A 20,437-nucleotide genomic window follows, 5' to 3' on the forward strand; every position below is an offset into this window, starting at 1 on the left:
CTGTGGATCATGATTCATACCTTAAAATTCTTCGAAACAAAACGAAACTTGTCCTGCAATTTCAGCCTTGACCGCACACCAGACTGACCTGGAGCCTGTCCCCCGAGAGGGCTGTGACCGGCCCGGGGTGTGGCCGGAGCACCAGGCTCCCTCCCAGCCCCCGAGGTGGCCATGTTTCACTGTGATTCACAACCGTCGGTTTGGTCTCCTGAGCGGAACCGCTAAACAGCGGCATTCTAGAGAGAGAAGTTTCTTTATTGCAGACTCCAATCCTAGTTCTCTGTTTCCGTGTGCTGGTACAGAGTTGTCCTTAGGAGGATGGGCTGTCCCACTGGGACTTGTCATCCTCACCCAGAAACACCCGCTCATATGCTTAAATGTGAGTGTGTCCCCATCACCGGGCCGCGTCGTTGTCAGACGTCCCCTTCTCGGTGTTGGGGACTTTGGGTCGCCTTCTGTCCAGTATGCGAGTTTTCTGCTCTTCCGTGGAAGGGGAGTGTAAATATCGCGAGAGGACCGTGACACGCTTTATCTCTTTCTTCTTTCCTAATTTAAGTACGACTTGAAACTTACCTAGGTTGTAGTGAGATACATACAGTGAAACTGTTTGACTTTGTGGAAAGCGTGAGATGCACAGAAACATTTCTTTGTAAGTCTTGGACCTTCACGAAGAACATCTTTAGATCCTCCCAGCTCTGACTTGACCCCCGGCCCCGAACTGGGGAGCGCCGTTCTTTAACGAAGGCAAACGTTGTCCTCCAGGACTGTCCAGGATTGGAACTCACAGAATATTGGACGTGCTTTATGAATTGTAAACTAATGTTATTTCTGGTCACAGGTGTCCTTTGTGAACTCCTTAGTAAATACAGGGTCCTGTAAAGAGCTTACTGACCTTTCCCCTAATTCTGTCATTCCGTGATAACTGTTGTCAATTTGGAATCCAGCTGCTTTTTTCCCCTATAATTAGATAGTTCCCTCTAGTTACCTAGACACATAATAGGCATATACTGAATGTTTTTTAAGATCATAATGAAAAATGAAGTTTTGACTTTTATTATTTAATGGGACATAAACGTTAAAATCTCACCAGCTTTTTCCTTCCTCCCTTCCGTCCTCCCTAACCACAAAGAGATGTGTCCTCTACATGGACGCCCTTGAGCAACGTTCAGTTTATGGTGTTTTCCCAACTTTCAAATGGTCTTTCACAAATAGAGTCCTGCATTGCTGGGTGCAAGGATTTTGCGTGCTTTTAGTTGTTCCCCAGAGACACACGGGCGCTCGGGGACGTAAGGCAAAGACGCAGCCCCGCAAGGCCCCACGACCTAGCGGAACAGCGTCCTGCTCAGGACTGGCCTCGCTCAGCCAGGTGCGTGCCCTGCTGACAGCTTTTCTTCTCTCTCTCCTTCCCGATGGGATTCGCCTCCAGGACCCCGAGCTGCAGTGCTTGCTGCCGTCCGACGGGAAGCACCCCGTCCATCAGAGCCACGTCATGGTCCTCCCAGCCGACGGCGGGGGCAGCATGGCTGCCATCAGCTTCACCGGGGCCTTGAGGATCCCAGTGAGTACATGCCCGGGAGGCGTTTCAGGAAGGGGCATTTGTGCCTGCGGTTGACGATCAAGCTTAGCAACAGAAATCCGTGGTCACATAACCCATGAACTCTTGGGCATCAACCCGAGGTTGCCAGCCGGCAGTCATGGGGCTGAGTGAGGCCGCAGTGTTTGCCTCACACTAAGCTTTCAGTTTTTCAAAATCATTGCCTCCATGTAGAAGTCACCCGTTTCACAAACAGGGCTTCCCCTCTCCACTTGGGAAACCAGTAGGTCTGGCTCCAGCAAGCCCCTCATCCCGTGGCCCAGCCCCTCACTGGTGCTCCCCTCCCTGGCCCATGAAGAGCCTGAGTGTCGAGCCTTGGGGGGGGCACGTCCCCAAGTCCTGCTGTGGGGGTGTGGGTGAGCCCACTCGATTTTCTTTACCCTTTAAAGTGCTTTTAAAAAGGAGACCAGAGCTGGTGCGTTGCAGCCACACGTGCTAAGAGAAGAAATAAGGGACGGGGGTGCAGAGCCAAGGGAAGAGACAGAAGCCCCCGGACACAGGCGCCGATGGTGCTGGGACTCTGCTCTGGTCCGTCGTTTAAAGATCAGGTGCTGGTCCTGGTGAGGCTGGCTCCAGGCTGGTGTGTGGCCAGGGCGTGAAGGGGGTCCAGCGAGAGGCTTTTCCGCCCAGGGCGTGGAGCTGTGGTGAGATCTCTTGTTGCTTTGGTTTTTTCTTGTCTGAAATCCATGGGCTCCTTCAGCAGAGCATGTGGGGGACCCACAAAGGACACATGGAAAATGTGTTCTAACATGGTGAGCCACGGCAGGCGATGAAGGCAGAGCCCAGGGCAGAAGCATGCAGAGGGGGAGATTGCGAACACTGCCCAGGTCAGAGAGGATATCCAGACCCGTGGGGTGGCCAGGCGTGTGGACCGCGCCTAGAAACATCTGGACTCCCGCCCCAGGGTGTGACAGGCAGAGGAGTTCCTGCAGAATTCACACACAGACGAGACAGCCTCGCCGGCGCGGCCCTCGGCGAGGAAGGGCTGAGGGAGCACGAGCCCAGAGGCCCCTCAGCGACCGGGTGAGGCAGGAAGCATAAATGGTGCGTTCAGAGAACAGGTGCTTGAGAACAGAAAGTCCTGGCGGCACCAGACGACGCTGGGCGGCTGGCCAGCGGGCAGCGTGGAAGACCAGGCCGGGGCCCCCACAGCCACTGAGAATGTGGGTCGGCTGCTTCTAAATAGAAAGTTGCCTTTCGCATATGATGGTTAGTAACAACTAGTAACTTTCCCGGCGGGGCCTTCCTGTGCGGCTGCTCGGCCGGGGTCAGGGCAGAAGGAGGCACTGTGGCCCGCTCCAGCCAGATGTGCTGGGTATCCCAGGCAAGTGTGTCACCCATGCTGAGCCTCCGTCTCCTCGTCTGCAATGGGGCTCAGGGCCTGGCATTATACTTAATGTTCTGAGGATTAAACAAAGTCACTCAGGGCAGTACTGAGGCCACACAGGGCATGTGGTCCACGCCATCAGCCCCGCACGCATCCTCGGACGGGGCTTGCCACTGCAAAGCACAAACTCACGTAATTTCACAATCACAGAGACTGAGATCCGTGTTCTCTGCCTGGTTTGGTCCCTGTGCGCACACGTGACACCTTAGCATCACCCCGTGTCTCACCCAGACCTCCCGGAGACATCTGGGACTCGTGTCACGATGCCACGCCTTCCCAAGAGTAGTCAAGCAGAGCACAGACAGGACTCTCACAGCAGCTGTCAGACTGTGGGCCCTGGGGTCCTCGTCCAGACCCACATTTCTCTTCCCAGTGTCTTCCCCGAGCCCCCACTTCTCCGGGTGCGGGTGCAGGTGCCGGCAGGCATGCGTGCTATGACCGGTGGGAAGCCCTGTCCTGTGTGTGTCGGCCGCTGCGTAGTTTGCAGGGGTTTCCAGCAAAAGGAGGGAGAGCGTGCACCGTGTCGAGGCGGCCCTTCCAGGCACGCTCTTGGAGGACTCCTTCAACAGCTGAGTTTCCAGAGCGATGTGGTGTAGGAATCAGGTCAACACGGGCTTTCATGGACTCTGATCTGACGTCAAGAAATTGGGTCTCAATCTGTAAAGACAGGGGTGGCCAGAGTGGCCATGGGTGGGTCCTCCACCCCACAGCCCCGGCCGCCGCCACCCCAGTCCTCGGGCGGGACCCAGTCCCGAGGATGCCAGCTCCCCTCTCCCGGCAGCGTCGGCAGGTGCCCCACCAGACAGAGATGGCGGCTGTTTTTACAGGAATGAAGGAACTAGAATTGTGTTGCTTGTTTCCACAAACCTGCTGTGTACGCTCGGGGTGAAGACCGGCTCTCTCCGTTTCAGGGTGTGATCGAGTTCTCTCTGTGCTTGCTGTTTGCGAAGTTGGTCAGCTATACGTTCCTCTTCTGGCTTCCTCTGTACATCACAAACGTGGGTGAGTATCCATTGCTGGAAACACCGATGCTACGTTCCTGCCGTGGCTGTGATCCGGACGCTCTTTTAGCTCTGGTTTCTAGAGTCTCGTGAGACATACTGTTGATCAAATAGTGTGGTTAGTAGAAAAGTAGAGGCCAGAAGAGAATTCGGATACAGAAGCCATAATAACCTTGATGGGGCTTAAGGGGCCCCCTCTTCCATCCCAGCTGTGGCTGCTGGCGCCGTGGGGCCCTTCTATCTGGGGCAGCCCGCATTTGAATCTAGGCTACACCCAACGTCAGGTCACACCCTCCCACGTGCAGGGGAGGCCCCCGGGAGCGGAGATAATAAATGCTGAGTCACCTGACCTGGAAATTGCTCCTTGGAGAGGAGCTCTAGTTCTGGGGACAGCTGGCAGCCTGTCTCATGTTTCCTGAGTCCGGCCGCAGTTGAAGCTGCAGATAGGTCAGAGGCACCAGCCTATGGGCTCCGTGTGCCCCTGTGCTGTGTGCGACCACAGAGGGAAGTCAGGAGGGCCATCGGCAGGGAGGGCCCTGGAGCCTCCGGGCCAGGAGCTGTGGGTTGCAGGGAGAAAGGAAAGAAAGCAGGGCCCCCTGGAAGTGTGGGCTCTGGGAAGGTGACAGCGAGGGGAGATCTGGAGCCTGGGGCTTCGCAGAGCACAAAACCACTGACGGGGAGGAAGCCCTTCCTCCGCCCTGTGGTCCTTCTGGCCGGACTTGGAATCAAATGCCACGCGACAGGTGCCCGGAGAAAGTCACAGTTGAGAGCGCGTGTATCAGATATCCTCGCAGACGGGGGCGTTGAGACAGGCCACACGAAGCTTATGTGGGCACAGGAGCGGCGTTGGGTCTGGGGGCCCAGGGGGACGAACGCGCATTGGCAGGCAGGTAAGAGGAGAGGTGTGGAAAACCCCCTTACGCAGATCAGTTCCTGAAGTAAAGGGGCGTCTTTGGTAATAGCTCCCTTCCTGGGGAAGGCTCTCCTTCCCCCCATAAATCTCGGCGGCTGTGGGGGAGGCAGAGAGCTTTTCCTGAATCTGTTGCGTTTTAATTACTTTAACTCAGAATAAATTTTTTTAGATATTGATTGATCGATTTAGAGAGAATGCAGGATTGGAGGAGGGAGGGGAGAACCTCAGCAGCCCCCGCACTGAGCTCAGAGCCTGGCACGGGGCTCGATCTCACAACTACTGAGTCACCACCTGAGCCGAAATCAAGAGTCGCACGCTTAACCAGCTGAGCTACCAGGCGCCCCTTTAACTCAAAATGATCGTCATGTCAAAGTGGCCCGTGTGGGGGCAGCCTGCCCTGGGCCCCAGCACCGCGGATTCCCGACGGTTGTGAGGACCAGCAGGGGTGGCCGTGGGCCCGAGGCAGAAGGGCTGGGTTTCCCAGGGACAGCAGTTGAGGCAGTAAGGGGACCGCCCACGTGAGGGGGGCGGTAAGGAGCTGCTCCCTGTCGGGTGACTCCATGAGGGCAGGCAAGCCCGTGCAGTGTAGACAGGCGCCCCGCCTTCTTTCTTCCCCTGTTCCCTATGACTGTGGAAGGGGTGACACGTTCAGGACTCGAGTCAGACGTTGCTGGCTTTTCCAGACCCGGTGATTAAAAAAGCCAAGTCCCTTACACGTGGCACTGAGGACACCAGGAAAGGCTGGGCTCCATCCCAGCTGCTTTCCCCGCCCCTTCTGCTACTCGGGCCAACCTGAGCCCTCCGGGGAGCCCCGCGCGGCTTCCTCCGCTGCTGTACATGGAGCTCCAGTCCCTCCAGACCTGAAGCCTCCGGGTCAGCCGGCCGGTGCCCGCGGCCCTCCTGTCCGTGTCGCATGGCTCTTACCACCTTCTCTGCTGCGTCCCACGCTACGGCCGCCCCTGGGGGACACCAAACCAGAGGGGATGGTAGTCGGGTTGAGCCGGGCGACTCCTCAGTTCTTGGTAAAGAGCAGCGCTCATCTTTTCTGCGAGTCTACCGACGTGGCGGGCTGCGGGGTCAAGTCCCAGCTGCTCTTGGTGTGAGTCACCCTGGGGACACCAGAGGGTGTCACGTGGGGTCTTCCTTGGCTGTGACTTGCTCACAAGGACACGTGTCATTTTCTCAGATCACCTGGACGCCCGACAAGCCGGGGAGCTCTCCACCCTGTTTGATGTGGGCGGGATCTTTGGTGAGTCCCTCCTGCCCTCTTGTCCTTGGCCGCAAACTTGGGGGGCGGTAAGTGAATGTCTGGGCCCGTGTTCTCTCCGAGCTGACTTACTGTCGGGAGGAACGTGTGTTCCCCAAAACGTCGCATCACCCGAGTGGACGTATGGCCTTCCCTCTGGGGGACGGTCCCCTGTCCCGCGTCTGACTCAGAGCCCGGAGTGGTGCTCCCTGGGGAGCAGGGGCCCTCCTCGAGGTAGGCGGCCGCAGGAGTATTAGTGCCGTCACGGTGAAGGGGCTTCGCGGCCAGCCTGGACCCAGACCCCAGACTTGCCTTCTGTCTCCCTGGAAGATGCCCCCGGGTCGCCCCCGTCTGCCCACAACCGCACGGGGCCTGTTCACTGGGACGGCCCCCTGCTAACGGTGAACGTGGCCGGAGACGTGGCCAGGGACACGGAGGAGGATATGATTCCCTTATTGCTTCTGTCTTGTACCCTCTGCGTCCCCTCGAGGGGCTCTTGCCCTGGGGACCCGGGCCGCTCCGGGCCTCACCTCTCTGTGTTGCAGGTGGGATCTTGGCGGGTGTGATCTCAGACCGACTAGAGAAAAGGGCGTCCACCTGTGGCCTGATGCTGCTGCTGGCGGCCCCGACGGTGAGCCTGGGCCCCCCCACCGCACCCCTGACCTGCCTGGGCCCCAAGTCTCCAGAAGCAGCCACCCTCTCCACCCAGCAAACACTGTCACGTCCTGCCCAGACTCAGCCCCATTTGTGGCTCGTGGTTTCTGGATACAGACTCTAGCCTCCGAACCTCTTAGCACGCCCCATGGGCCTGCCGAGCTCCCTCCCCCGGGTGCCTCCCGTGTCCCCTGCAAGTGGCCGGCCCAGCTCTTCATTCATCCCTGGCTCCCTGGGGGGCGTTCCTCCCCGCCCCTCTCCTCCCCCCAACAGGCTCCTGCTCAGCCTCTGCGATGCCCCACCTCCCTGCCCCTGCCCCACGGTCACGCTGGATTCTGCTTTTCATGCATTGGGTGGCACACGACCCTGGGCAGGTGACCTTCCCTCTCAGGGCCTGTTGCCTCGTCTGAAAAATGTGGGTGCAGTAGCACCCCGTCCCAGAGGCAGTGCGAGGGTTTCTAAATCAGTACCGTTTTCTAGTCGTGTTAATTTCAGGAATAATCCTGTCACCCATCAACTTGCTCTGTAAGCGTCTACGCGTCTGCCACTCTGCCAGGCCGCGTCCCCAGGACAAGGCCCAGCTTGGGGCCTGGGACCCTGACCCTCACAGATCCTCCGATGGCCTTTACTGGGGAAATACGTGTGGCCCCCGCCACAGGACCCCTTCAGCACTGCAGCTTTTCGGGGGGCAGGGGACAGTGTGAGGAGGGGACGGTCACATGGAGCCCAGGGAGAGCTGCCCAGGTTGCTGAGAGTGGGAGGCGCCGTCGGAACCCACGCAGGGGCCGATCCTGGGGACTCCCGCGGGCTGCCCAAGAGTCCCTGCCTGGCTTTTTAGGCAGGGCGGTGTTCGGCCGCCTCTGGTAACCCGCAATTCTCCTGTGTTCCTGCCCTTGCCAGCTCTACACGTTCTCCACCATCAGCAGAATGGGCCTGGAAGCCACTGTCGGTGAGTCCGTGCAGCTCTTCTCCTTGTGCAGTAGGGTTCCGTCCATGCAGCTCGCGGAGACAAAGCGGACAGCACGGAGGCACTTGGCTGGGCCAGCTGGAGCGCTGGTGTGGCCACAGCAGGCCCATGTCCCTCTCCGGGCGGGACACCTGCTCCCAGGGAGAGGCCTGTCCGTCTGCAGGTCAGAGCGCTGCCGAGGGAGAGCAGAGGCCGCTGCTCCGGGGCCGCCGGGAGCCCCCCAGAAGGCGGCAGGCAGGGCCGCGGCAGCCCGAGCCTCCCCCATGCGGGCGGGAGTGAGCCGGAGCCGGGCAGGGCCCAGCCTCCCAGCTGGCTTCCGTCAGCGGCCGTTCTGGGAGCAGTGCCGGCCGCGGAGGGGCTCGTCTTAGCTTCCCTCCGGTGACGCCTCTGACAGCTGCTAAGTATTTCTTCTGTAGTAGCAAGCCGACAGTGGGGACTGGAAAGGAAGCAGCCTGTGCGTGATCCCGTTAGAAGTCTCCAGAAGGCAGGTCACTGACGCGTGGGACCGTGGGGTTCCCCATGACCCACTGGTCCAGCGGCTTCTGCCTACAGTGTGAACCAGACGCTTGAGAAAATGAGCCTGGGGGGTGGCATAGAACGCGTGTGTTCAGAAACGATCATGTTATCCTGCCCTCAGGAACTCAGCTGCACTGGGTCTCCGGGTTCCCCTCAGGGACTGCCACCAGTGACTGTGGGCGCTTAGAGAGAGAGAGGGCCCTTTTCTCTGAAGAGAAGGCCGTGGCTGGAGTTGGCACAGTGCTGGCACCAATGATAGGGAGCCCTGGCATGCCCAGGGCACGGTCATGCTTTGGACACCAGGGTTCTGCTTACTCCTGGGGGGTCCCCAGCTGTCCTCGCTGAGGGTTGAGGATGCAGGAGTACCAGGTCCTCCGAACACAGCCAAGAGCCTTTGGGGGCGCATGAGAGGACTTCCAGAGCTCCGTGGGCAGGTTTGAAGGCAGATGCCCACCACGCTTGGCCCAACGTGTCCACTCCCCAGACGCGTGGGCCGCCTTCCCTTGCGCCCGCCTTCCGCTCAGGCCAGCCCTGCGCCTGACCCTGGGCTGCTCACCCCAGGGCAGCTGAGGCTGGGGAGGCTCTCCCAGAGGGCACTGCTCTGCTCCTAAATGCCTCCTCTGGTTTCTGGTTTCCCACAGCCATGCTGCTCCTGAGCGGGGCCCTGGTCAGCGGGCCGTACGCCCTGATCACGACCGCCGTCTCCGCCGACCTGGTGAGTAGCCCCACGGCTGAGCGCAGAGCGGAGGCAGGAGCCCGTCCCTGCTGTCGTCCTTGGCAGACACGGTCACTCTCAGTAAAACCGTGTCTTGATAGAAGCAGCTTTCCTCTGGGAAGGAGTCCGTGCTCCTAAGTCTCTTCCGAAGCAAATGCAGGGAGATGCTGCCCCCAGTCCGTCCCAGCAGAGCTGAGGGGCTCGTGTGAGGCCCGAGGTCAGAATCCAGCTCGCTGGCCCCCTCTGTGCTGCCCTTGCTTAACCCGGGGGCTGGTGACCCTGCGCCCTGGAGCCCGGCCGCAGGGCCCCAGATCAGAGACCCAGTGGGGTCGGCTCCCCCTTCACCGGGCCACCGCTGTGCCTGGCCGGCCCTCTGCTGGTCTGCCCTGGGATCCAGAGGAACTACCGTGCCCCCTCCTCCCAGAGGAAGAGGGTGCTGACAAGGTGACCTAGGACTAGGGATCAGGAGAGCCCGGCCCCCATGCTCTGGGACCCTGTGGAGGCAGGGCCACCGTCATCCACCTGACAGGAGGGACGTTTCAGGCAGTCGTCAGATGCCCCCACCTTTAGGGAACACCGTACCAAGACACAAAATGTCCTTTAAAAAGTCGTTTCCCTAAATAAACGGGAGAAAAGAAACAAATGTCCCGTAGAGAAGACTTTACTGGGTGCCCTGTCCTCAGGGAGGGGGGCACGCCTCGCTGTCCTTAGGTGTGGGCTGCACACAGCGACTTCTCCCAGCGCAGGGAACCATGTAGCTATGGGGAGACCTGGCAGACCCTGCCCCCTGCCAGGGAACCAAGGTCAGTGCTGGCAGTGACAGGGTGTGACAGCCTGCACCCTGGGCATGTGCCGTGAAGGTGGCACCTCCCCTCTGTGGCCTCCGTCCCCAGACCCACCACCCAGCATCCCTGCAGAGGGGCATCCCGCTCGCGACGGCATCCGAGAGAGGGCAGGCGTCAGATGCTGTCAGAAGGCGTGCTGGCGGAACATCGTGTGGTGTCCCGGACAGAAGGACGTAAAGTAACCATTAGCTAAAAGCCCGCCTGTTAGGGGATCCTGGCACATAGGTGTCGGGACCTTTGCTGCAGCAGCTGGGGCGCGGGAAAGTGGGTACAGGACACGTACTCCCCGTGTGCGATCTGGGCCACAGGTCCGCGCACCTGAGACTGCTCTAAAAGTAAAAGCTCATTTAAATTCATAAGCAGGTCCCCAGAGCTGGTTTATCGTCGGGTGGGCAGGATGGCCGGCCTCCTCGGGCATCTGGCCTGGCACCCCCCCCCCCCCATCAGGCCTCCGAGGCCCCGGAACTTCGCTAACCCCCGCCCCAGGGACACACCTCTCTCAAGTCCTTCTAGAATCAGACCCCGAACTTCCCGGCCACTCGCTCATTCTCCTACTTGGCAACCCAGGCGGCTGCGAACCCCACACCTGCCCCCACCCCTCCTCCAGGGCCAGGCGTCTGCCCGACACTGTGCCCTGCTCAGCGGCTTCTGCCCCATCCTCCCCACCCGAGACGAGCTGAGGCCCTGCTGTGCCGGGTCAGCAGAGAGAAGCAGAGGAGGGGCACAGGGGAGTCCAGCAGCAGGCCCCCCTTTGTGCTGAGGGTGCACCCATGCTCTTGCCTGCACGGGGCACAGAACATTCTGGAAGGGTCCACACCAGACCACTAACAGTCGTCTGCCCCATGGGATCAGAGGCCAGAAGAGGGACTCCCAACTCCAGAAAATGTGGATTACAGCTGGTTATCGCTTCATGGATGTACTTTATTTTGTATACTTCCGTGGACACACACACAAGCACCTGTACTTACTGTCTCGGGTTTATGTGTGTAGTTTAGGCATCTGGGCACCATTTCTCCCAATTAATTTTTCTTCCTTTATCATCCTCAGTGTGTGCTTCTTTCTCCCGTCTCTTTGTCTTGCTTTCTGAAAACCAGAGCTCCTGTGGGTCTGTCATTTAGGATTTGGTGACTCCCCACATTGGCTTCTTGGGTCCTGCCTGCCTCCCCACCCTCCTGGGCATTTGCTGAGAACTGGGTGGGCGTTTAGGTGGTACAGAGCCGTCCGGCACATGTCCCAGAAAGCCCCTCGCAGGAACGGGGAAGTGGGCGTTAACGCTGGCGTAGCTCAGGGCAGGGACGAGTGGCGTCCGTGGGTCTGTCTTCCCCACTGGCTGGTGGGCGGTGCTGAGTAAATATTTGCTTAAGGAAAAATTCTGAGAGTTCTTTCAACCAGAATATGTTTGGACAGAGATGTCTGATGAGGTTTTACTGTTGAAAACCCTTAAACTTCATGTACCTTTCCAAAGTAAGTTGGAATAGAGTAGAGTTTAAATTTCTGACGGAAAAACACCCCATGTTTTGAACTGCTTTGCCAAGTTGTTAAGGCAAATTGCTGTAAGAAGGTGCGGGCTCGTTTCTCGCTGAGGCTGCTGGATGTGCCTCACGTTTGCTGTCCCCTCTCTCCCAGGGCACGCACAAAAGTCTCAAGGGAAACTCGCACGCCCTCGCCACTGTGACCGCCATCATCGACGGGACCGGCTCTGTAGGTGCGTGGGTGTTTTTAGCTCTAAGAGTTCATCATGGTCATGGGGAACCACACTGTCCACCCTGTCACATCCCGATTAACCAGATGCCAAGGATTCCAGATGTTTCGGTAATATTAGGGTGGGCTGGCCTTTTTTTTTTAACTGCATAAAACACTGTTTACGCTATTGTTACAATGCTTATTCTAAAAGAAAGACGATTATTGGGGCACCTGGCTGGCTCCATCGGTAGAACATGCCACTTTTGATCTCAGGGTTGTGAGTTCAAGTCCAACACTGGGCATAAACTTTACTTTAAAAACAAATAAAATTCAAAAAAAGATTATTTCTCAAGAATCCGAGATTATTTTTAGTTTGATGGTATCATCGTGCTAGTAAAAGTATCTTTTTTTGTCTACAAATGAGTGGAACACCATAATCTAAAAACGCAAAGGTTGATATGGGATTTGGGCATCAGAGTCTTATAAATGGCAGAGTCCAGAAGAAAGAGCGGTGAGACACGATGGTTCTCTGCAGACACAGGGAATGAAGACGTCAGCAAAGACTTACAGGAGGTCCCCTTTCTTAGCTGATTGGACAGAGGGAACTTATTTCAAAATTTAATCCCAATACACAATACGTGTATAAAATCTAACTTGGCAAAACGGGAAATATCTCTCAGGTCATAAATGTGCTCACATGTACTCGATAATTTACTAATCATTTTTATGAATGGAAAAATACAGGTCTCAGAGTCACTTAAAGTTCAGTTAGTGTTTCAGCAGAGTTGCCAATTCACATTAATAATTTATGATAAAAACCAGCCCAGGGAAATTTGATGAATGCCGTTGCCGCAGAGTTCAGATAATTGTTATCGACAAGTCTAGATAATGAAAAAAGGAGCTCCTAACAGTTGTTACTGTGAAAACCTGATGTTTGCTAGGACCTAACCATGGCACGCACACGGACGGTAGGAGTGCGCGGCATGCGGAGGACCGCGGGTGGGTGGGAGAGGACAGGGTCCCCGTGTCCGGCCTTTACAAACATGAACAGATCCGAAGTGTGCGCGGACCTGGGGGCCGCGGGCGTGGAGGCGTGTGCCCGCGGGTCTCTGGCTGCAGAGGGAGGACGGGCCCGGCACTGGCTGCGGGTACTTTCCCTCCGTGTGACAGAAGCGTGCTCAGGTTTTCGCTGAAGTCAGCTGCTGGCAAAGGGGGCTGGTCCCTGTTTATCCCTGCCGTTCAAGACGGACAGAATCTGAACCCAGTACAAACGGCAGGAACACTCCCAGGTCCCCAGGCGTACAAGAGTCCGGTGTTACCAGCCTTGTTAGGGTTCTTTTTTTTTTTTCTTTAAAGAGGTTCGCTTTTGTCTTTTTTAAGATTCACTTATTTATTTATTAGAGAGAGAGAGAGCCTGGTGGGGGGCAGAGGGAGAAGCAGACTCCCCGCTGAGCTGAACTGAGCCCAGTGTGGGGCTCGAACCCAGGACCCATGAGATCATGACCTGAGCCCTAACCAAGAGTCGGACACTCGGATTTTCTCTTGGCGGCGCCCACCGCCCTGTGTGTAGCTGGATGGAGACAGCCGCCGTCCCGCCTGGACGCCCTCTGCTGTCGCACTGACGCGGAGCCTCAAGTCCTTCCTGCCTCCAGCGTTGGCGGCCCCCCCTCTGCGGTTTCGGGGCACACGTGTCCCCACTGCTGTCTGTTTTTAATTCTTGGAAAACTGATTCATCAGAGGTTACCCTTCCTGGGTTAATCCTTCCTTTTTTTTCTTTTTTCCTTCTCTCCCGTCTTTTTCTCTTTTCTCTGCTTTCAGAGCTGTTCTTGACTTGACTTTCCAACCTCGTCTTTGGTTGCCGTAATGTTAACATCCATCAGCGTTTTTCTGCCCTTTTCGTGCATCCCATTTTCTGTGGGGCTTTTTTTCCAGTTTTATACCTTTATTTGACAACCAGTGATTAGTTCTCATTCCACACATTTTGGAGATTTTGGAGATTTTGATAGATAACTGACATAGCTTTCTCGAGATTCATCTTGTTACACTTCCTGGACAGCCGCGCACGGCCACAGTGTGGAACGTTCCTTATCCCTTTGACCAGACAGCGTGGTTGAGCTGGTGTCAGTGCACACCTCTGGAGTTCCCGTCTCCTTCCCGGCAAATTTCCAGATCTTTCTGTGTGCCAAGGGGCACGCATCTCAGAACCCACTCCGTGGACGTGCTTGTGAACGTTGTCGGTGTGTTCTCTGATCACTGTGCCGTTGAAGGCAGGACGGCCCTGGGCACCACCCTTCTCTGTGGGAGCCACTGTGCGGCGTTGGAAGGGAGAGCGTGGGTGCTGTGGGGGAGGGAGAGCCTAGTGTCCTTTCTTGGACGCAGCATGCGTCAGACTGAATCGTGTGATTGCTGATACCGGTTTTCAGGTATAAACGTGAGACTATCGTGTGATCCGACTTAATTTTCTATCCATTTTCTGAGGCTGTTCCGGTTTCCGGGCCGTTCCGCCTCCGCAGTTTGCTCGCTTCCTCCCAGTAGCCCTCCTCCCTGCTGCTCTGGGGCTTTCCTCAGACCCAGACGAATCCGAGCCACCAAGCACTTCCTAGAAGCCCTTTGTGCGTGGGATGTATCAGCCGCTGGTCTTCACGGCCGCGGGATCAGACCGGAGTCCTGGAGGAGGAAAGCCCGGGGCCGGCTGGGGTGTGGGCCTCGGGACGGCACTGCCTTCGTTGGGGGCGGGGGGCGGGGCTGCTTGGTGGAGGCGCTGGCCTTCCCTGAGCTCCCTGACTCAGTCGCTGCCCCCCCACCCCCAATCCCCGAGCCCAGGGCCTGTGCTCACAGTCGGAGGGGCTGTTCCCCTGGAGTGATGCTGACCGAGGAGAAAGCCTGGGTCAGGAGAGTGGAGGGGCATGGCCAGTCTTTCCTCATGAAAGAGTCGCACCCACAGCCCCTTCCCTCGCACCCACCCTCCCCTGCCTCGCGCGTGTGCACAGGCCTGGCTACGAGCAAGGAGTCCTCAGGCCGTCTCCCTCCGGCAAGGAGACCGGAGCCCGTGTCCTTGTCGTGCCCTTGAAAGTCCGTCCTCCAGGGCCGGTGCCGTCTCCCATCCGCCCTCTCTCTGTGGCTCGTAATTTGTTAAATTCATTTGTGGCATATGTCGGTGTTGGGACGTGTAGAAATGAGCACAGGGGAGCGATCCACCGTGTTTACCGGAAGCTTCTCTGAGACTTAACACACACGCGATCTTCTCAAGTAAGAAAGTAGTAAGAGCTGTCTGTAAACACATGGAACAACATTAGTGCACGCGAAGTGGGAAGGACCCCGTACTCCTGCCGCTCGGGGTCAGGTGTCAGGATAACTTTGTGCTTCTTACCGGGCCGAAACGGTGACGCAGCCTGTGCGCGGGTCGTAATCTACTCCCGTCGCTTTTCGGACAGGAAATACCTGAACTGCTTGCTGCGTTCTTGGGTATCTTCAGGCATTTTGAGGAATATTTGCTTTCTTTCATTTTTAGAGTCTCTCAAAAATCATTTTGACATGTTAGACTTACGTAGAAGTTGCAGAAGCGATGTGGAGAATTCCCATATCCTGCGCCTGCCTCATCGCCTTTCCCACGCGTGCATTTGTAACACGCGCACGCGTGAGAACATACACACGTGGGTTTGCCCGGACCGCTGGGGGCAGACGACAGACACGCCCTCCGTCAACGGGGCTGTGTATTCGGTGTGCGGCGTTCCCTGAAGAGGGAGAGCCCCGGGCGGTGCGCCCCGCTCCCTGCTGTGCGGCCGCACCTTGCTCCTGCCCGGTTGCAGTGACGCACTGCGTATGTGCACGTCGGTCAGACGTCGTGCACCCGATGCGGGGCTCTTCCGTAGTTCTCCTTTGGGATTGTTGGACCAAGAGAATGAACGTTTTAGGGTCAATACAAATTTTCAGATTTGTTTCCAGAGACTGTGGAGCCAGCCACGCCCCACCGTGCGGGGCCCTGGAGGGCTTTCCACCCGCCCAGCCTGAGAGGGAGAAGGAGCTGCTTCTACTGCGTTTCTCATTCACAGAGCGGGAGGTGTTGAGCACCGCGCTGTGTGCGCACGGGGCCTGGGTACGCCTTCCGGAGTCTTCCTCACATGGCTCACGTGTGTCTGTTTGCCCCTCCCAGGAGCAGCCCTGGGCCCTCTGCTGGCCGGGCTCCTGTCCCCGTCTGGGTGGAACAACGTATTCTACATGCTGATGTTCGCTGACGCCTGCGCCTTACTGGTGAGTCTCTCTGGTTGTTGACTGCACTCTGGGGACGCTTCTCCAGGGGAGCTGTGGGCCTCGGGGACACTTGGCCTGTGCTCATGATGTGAGGCCTTCCTCTGGAGCACACGTCCTGCTGTGCAGCTTCGGGCGGGCCAGTAGGAGGCAGAGAGCAGGGGCACCCTGGCCCTGGGCCCCAGCCACGTTGTCTGCCGGCTGTCGTGTAGCTTCTCTGGTGGCTAGACGGGCATCCAATGGCACCCAAGACAGGACTGTCGAGGGGACCAGAGGCGGTGGCAGGCCATGACCCACCTCCCGCACAGCGATCCCCCTCGCCCCAGTGCCCCCGCGTCCAGCAGCCCCGTGTGGAAGGTGCCCGACTCCCAACACCCAGAGGGTGGGAAAGAAGAGCGGAGGCTGCAGGGAGAGGCTCCGAGACTCGGGCTGCTGCGGGGGCAGACAGGACCCAGCCCGAGTCACCAGTGTGCAGCGCTCCCCCCCCCCGCGGTGGCTGGTGGGCAGAGTCCTCGCCCGGAAGCAAGTTGGGGATTTGGAAATCTCAGCTCCGTGGATCACACCAAGGCTCGGATTTTAACTCCAGGGCTCCCGGTTTCAGACAGAATCCAGTGCCACCATTCAACTCGGGGCCTGTTGGGTTTGAAGACGCAGCTTCTCAGAGTGTTTGTTCCATGTTGGTGTCTGAGGGTGTGGCCACGTCAGCGTCCCCAGATCATTTCAGCTCGGTGGCGGTGAGACTCCACCAGGGAGGGCTGTTCGAGGACTGGAAACTCCTTCGCCAATGCTGGGAGCACATCCGTCCCTTCCAGCCGCCCAGCAGCCCGAGGAGAGGCAGGGTGTCCACAGGGCCCACGGCATCGAGACAGCATAGACAAGTACTGAGGCCCCGGCTGGAGCCACGGCCGAGTCACCCACTCAGAAACGGGGGGACCACTGCTTGTGCCCCAGGGGAGAGGACAGGAGGTGTCGGGCTGGGCTCCAGCGGGCGGCTCACCGGCAACACGGGCACGTGGGTCCAAGAAGACGAGGACCAGACGGACGTACAGTAAGCAGGCGAGACGCCACGAGAGCTGTCCAGGGAGGAACAGCCCTGGGCACAGAGCAGGGCGAGCTCGGTGAGCAGACAGCGCCAAGTCCGGGGGCGGCTTGGACAGTGAGGCGGAGGCTCGGTCGGAGGGAGACCACGCACAGAATGGAGCGCACACGGGTGGTCTGCTCTGAGCCCCCCGGGTGGGATCTCGAGACCAGGAGGGGCCCCGGTGCCAGCCGGGCAGCCACAGAGCGTGCAGACCGATGTGTCTCGGCTCCAGAAGGACAGAGACGAGAACGTGAACATACCCGCAGGCAGAAGATAACCGGAAGGAAGCCGGACCGGCCCCGGCGAGACAGAGGTGTCAGGAGACAGGCCGCCCCGCAGCGGGGGCCGGCGGTGGGGGGTGGGCTGAACTCGGGATGCATCGGTCGTGTGTCTGCTGGACCCCGCCCGTCTGGGACTGAGAAGCTCGGCAGCCCGGGCAGGTCAGCCGGCGGGGTCAGATCCGGGCGCCCTGTAGGACTGTCTGGGGAGCGTGAGCGTGGTGGCCGTGCTGTCACGTGTGTGGTCTTACACCTGCGGACGCATGTCACGGGGGCTCCAGGCGGCTGGTGTCCCCACAGACACGGCATTTCATCACCTTTGACCTTTGACCTTCGGAGCCGTTGCCCCCATCCGCACTGTTTCGTGTCACACGATGCACCGGTAGTCGTCCTCCCCTGCCCTCCCCTCCCCTCCCCTCCGCTCCCCTCCCCTCCCCACCCCTCCGCTCCCCTCCCCTCCCCTCCCCTCCCCCCATCCGTGTCGTGTAACCGGAGGCTCCTCCTTCGCACGTGGGCTTCGGTGGCGCGTGCCGCGGTCAGGTTCCAGCTCCCGCAGAGCAGCAGATGCTGGTGAGCTGGGGGCTCGGGGTCCCAGCTTGCCCAGCAGAAGTGTCCCTGTCACCACCTTCCGGTTATTTTCTGCCCGCGGGTATGTTCGCGTACTGAGCGCCCGACGCACTCCCTGCGTTCCCACTCCAAGCGCACGCGCACAGCTGGAGGGGCACAGAGAGCAGCCGGCCGTGCTTCTCTGCGGGGGACACACCTGTTCTCTTCCGCCCGATCTCGTGGCGTACGAGGGACTTCGAGCTCCTGCTGGAAACGCAAGCCTCGGAGACAAAAGTGTCCCTGCCCCTAGAGCTCCGACCTGAGCCAGGCCCGGCAGAGCCACGTGGGTTTTCAAGCTGTGCTGGGCCTCTCCCAGCCCGCCGTCCCTCTGGGCCCGAGGGCACCGGCCACCTTGGAAGAGGCGGGGACCACCAAAACCAGGCCCTGCACACGGGGCCCTCCTGTGGGGCTTCTGCCGGCGCGCGGGAAGACCAGACCCACAGCCGCAACAGCAAAGCCAGTTCGCCGGTGTCCGGCTTTGCCATTAGTCCGGCTCTGGAAAGTGACTCGGCCCTGTGAGCGGGAGGGAGCTCGAGGGAACGGCGGCAGGTGACGCAGAGCTGTCCCTGGTTTATTCCCGCAGCCGCCCCAGAGGCCGCGGGCGAGGGTCCCGCCAGAGCCAGGAGCTCCCCCAGAAGCTTCCCGATAAGATGCGGCTGTTCCAGAGACGGCCTGGCCAGCCTCCTGGTGCCAGGGCCCAGGAGATGTTCACCAGACTTTCAGGGTCCCCTGCACGGCTCTCCAGTACCCACCCCTGCAGGTCTCCACCGTCATGGGTCACCTTGTCTTTGTTCTGTTTCTGATTCGGGTATCTTTTGATTGGACTCCTTTCGTTTTGAACATTACTCGATCCCAGAAATGTTAGGCTGAGCTCTGTCCTCACAGCCTTAGCTCCAGGAGCGCGGCATCTGTGGGCCTCTGAGTCCTTTCTGTCCTGAAGGAGCCTCAGAGTCCCCACGGGCAGCCCGGCAGGTGGCGTGGAGGCCGCCTCTCAGGACGCAGGCTCCCTGCCGCAGTAACCGTCTCTCCTCTCCGTTTGGGTGCAGTTCCTGATCCGCCTCATTCACAAGGAGCTGAGCTGCCCGGGGTCTGCGGCCGGGGACCAAGTTCTGTAAGTGCCCCCCGCTCCCGACTTCCCAGCGCCAGGTCAGAGGCCGCTCCGGCGAACCCACCCACGTCCCCGACTTTGCACGTCTCGTTCACGCTCATTTTTCCCAGTGTTGGGGTGGCAGTGGCGGTCCTCTCTCCTCAAAATCTGGGAAAAACATCAGGGAAATTGCCTTCTTTGTTGTCTTGGAGCTGCAGCTTTGTGACAGAGATAGTCTCGGCTGCGGGTGTCCTGCGCGCGCCTCTGTCTCCCATGCTCTGTCCCCCGGGGCTGCCCCCTCCACGTGGCTTTGAAGACCCCATCGGGAGGGAAAGAAACTGGCTCTGCAGGGTTTGCACGTCCTGCCCAGATGCAGCGTCTGGCCTGTGACCGTCGCCGGCTGTGTCACCAGCTGCCCTTTGATCCTCTTCCAGGTTCAAGGAACACTGACGCCTCGAGTCCCCTGGAGGGAGGCTGCGCCTGTCCTTCACACACTGTCCAGGAAACGTTCAAATAAAGGACCCTGTGTTGGAAAGAATGGTTTACCCTTGCCTTTTGCACACACCCCTGGAAAAGACACAAAAGCCACCCTGAGAAGTCCAGGTCCTATTCGGGCGAGCCGTGGGACTCGTGACGGCGACTAGGAGGTGCGGGAAGTGCTGTGTCCACGGCAGAGTCTGGGACGCACGGCGGGACAGGCGGGCCCCCCGGCAGCTGCTCGGGACTGGTGGGGGTGCTCGAGAGCCGGGGTGTCTCAGGTGTCTCGGTCTGGAATGTAAGAGTGGGTGAGCGCGCGCTGGCGGGGACCCGATCCCGCAGCAGGTGCCCGAATGCAGCCAGCGCGGGGCCCAGCCTCTGAGAGGACGGAGGAAACCGACACCAAGACGGAACTCAGAGCCGCCCCAGCACCCAGAGGACTGTCGCAGCACCTCCTCCTGCTCTGCGGGCCTGAGCTCTAGCCGGCGGGAAGCGAGCAGCCGTGAAGCCATCCAGAGGCCCCGGGAGTGCCGGCCGGGACACCCGGACATGTCTGGGGTCCGCGCTCGGAGGCTGCCGCGGCTGCTGTCCCCGCAGGTCTCGGGGATGACGTGGTTGGGGGGCGGACGGGCACCCAGACACCTGGGACTGTCTCTAGTGATGTAGCACCAGTGCGGGCTTATTTATTGAGGATGTGCTATGTATTCTAGAAGTTTTAGAAACATAAATGGCATTTTTTATTTATTAAGACACCTGACTCTCCTCTGGCCACTTGTTTTCCGACTTGTTGCCAGGAAAATACTCATTTGCTCTTTGAAATAAAATAGTCTTTTTTAAAACAGTTCAAGCAGAATGTTGACTGTGTCTGCTCCCGTTTCCACTGTTAACAAAAGAGAACCCCACGTGCTGTATGTTCTTGTTTTCCGGGGTCGGACACCGCCCCGAGTTCCGCGGCTGGAGGCTGAGGCCGTTTACAGCATCCAGCAAAGCAGGGGCCACCCTGCTCAGGAGTGGCTGAGCCCAGGCCCCGGCAAACAGGCTATTTTGAAAATCATGCAATTTAAGGGACATTCTGAGATTTGTCCTCGATGCAGGGGAGGACACGGCTGCACCAGGAATTGCACGGCGTGGGGCAGGCT

The 20,437-nt window shown here is 58.9% G+C and overlaps 1 protein-coding gene across 7 annotated transcripts in view; it reads left to right on the forward strand.

Annotated features, from left to right (window-relative positions):
- SLC37A1 (solute carrier family 37 member 1) overlaps window positions 1-20,139 on the forward strand; it is a 70,043-nt gene extending 49,904 nt beyond the window's left edge. For all 7 annotated transcript variants that reach the window (XM_059164804.1, XM_059164805.1, XM_059164806.1 and 4 more), the window contains 10 exons: window positions 1,427-1,558; window positions 3,893-3,983; window positions 6,082-6,144; window positions 6,687-6,772; window positions 7,696-7,744; window positions 8,920-8,993; window positions 11,465-11,543; window positions 15,675-15,772; window positions 18,781-18,845; window positions 19,256-20,139. In XM_059164804.1, the coding sequence (XP_059020787.1) occupies window positions 1,427-1,558; window positions 3,893-3,983; window positions 6,082-6,144; window positions 6,687-6,772; window positions 7,696-7,744; window positions 8,920-8,993; window positions 11,465-11,543; window positions 15,675-15,772; window positions 18,781-18,845; window positions 19,256-19,271 (753 nt within the window). In that variant the 3' untranslated portion in view covers window positions 19,272-20,139. The remainder of the gene's footprint in view (window positions 1-1,426; window positions 1,559-3,892; window positions 3,984-6,081; window positions 6,145-6,686; window positions 6,773-7,695; window positions 7,745-8,919; window positions 8,994-11,464; window positions 11,544-15,674; window positions 15,773-18,780; window positions 18,846-19,255) is intronic.
- The last annotated feature ends 298 nt before the right edge of the window (window positions 20,140-20,437 follow it).

Source organism: Mustela lutreola, chromosome 2, assembly GCF_030435805.1.
Source record: "Mustela lutreola isolate mMusLut2 chromosome 2, mMusLut2.pri, whole genome shotgun sequence".
Lineage (NCBI taxonomy): Eukaryota > Metazoa > Chordata > Mammalia > Carnivora > Mustelidae > Mustela > Mustela lutreola.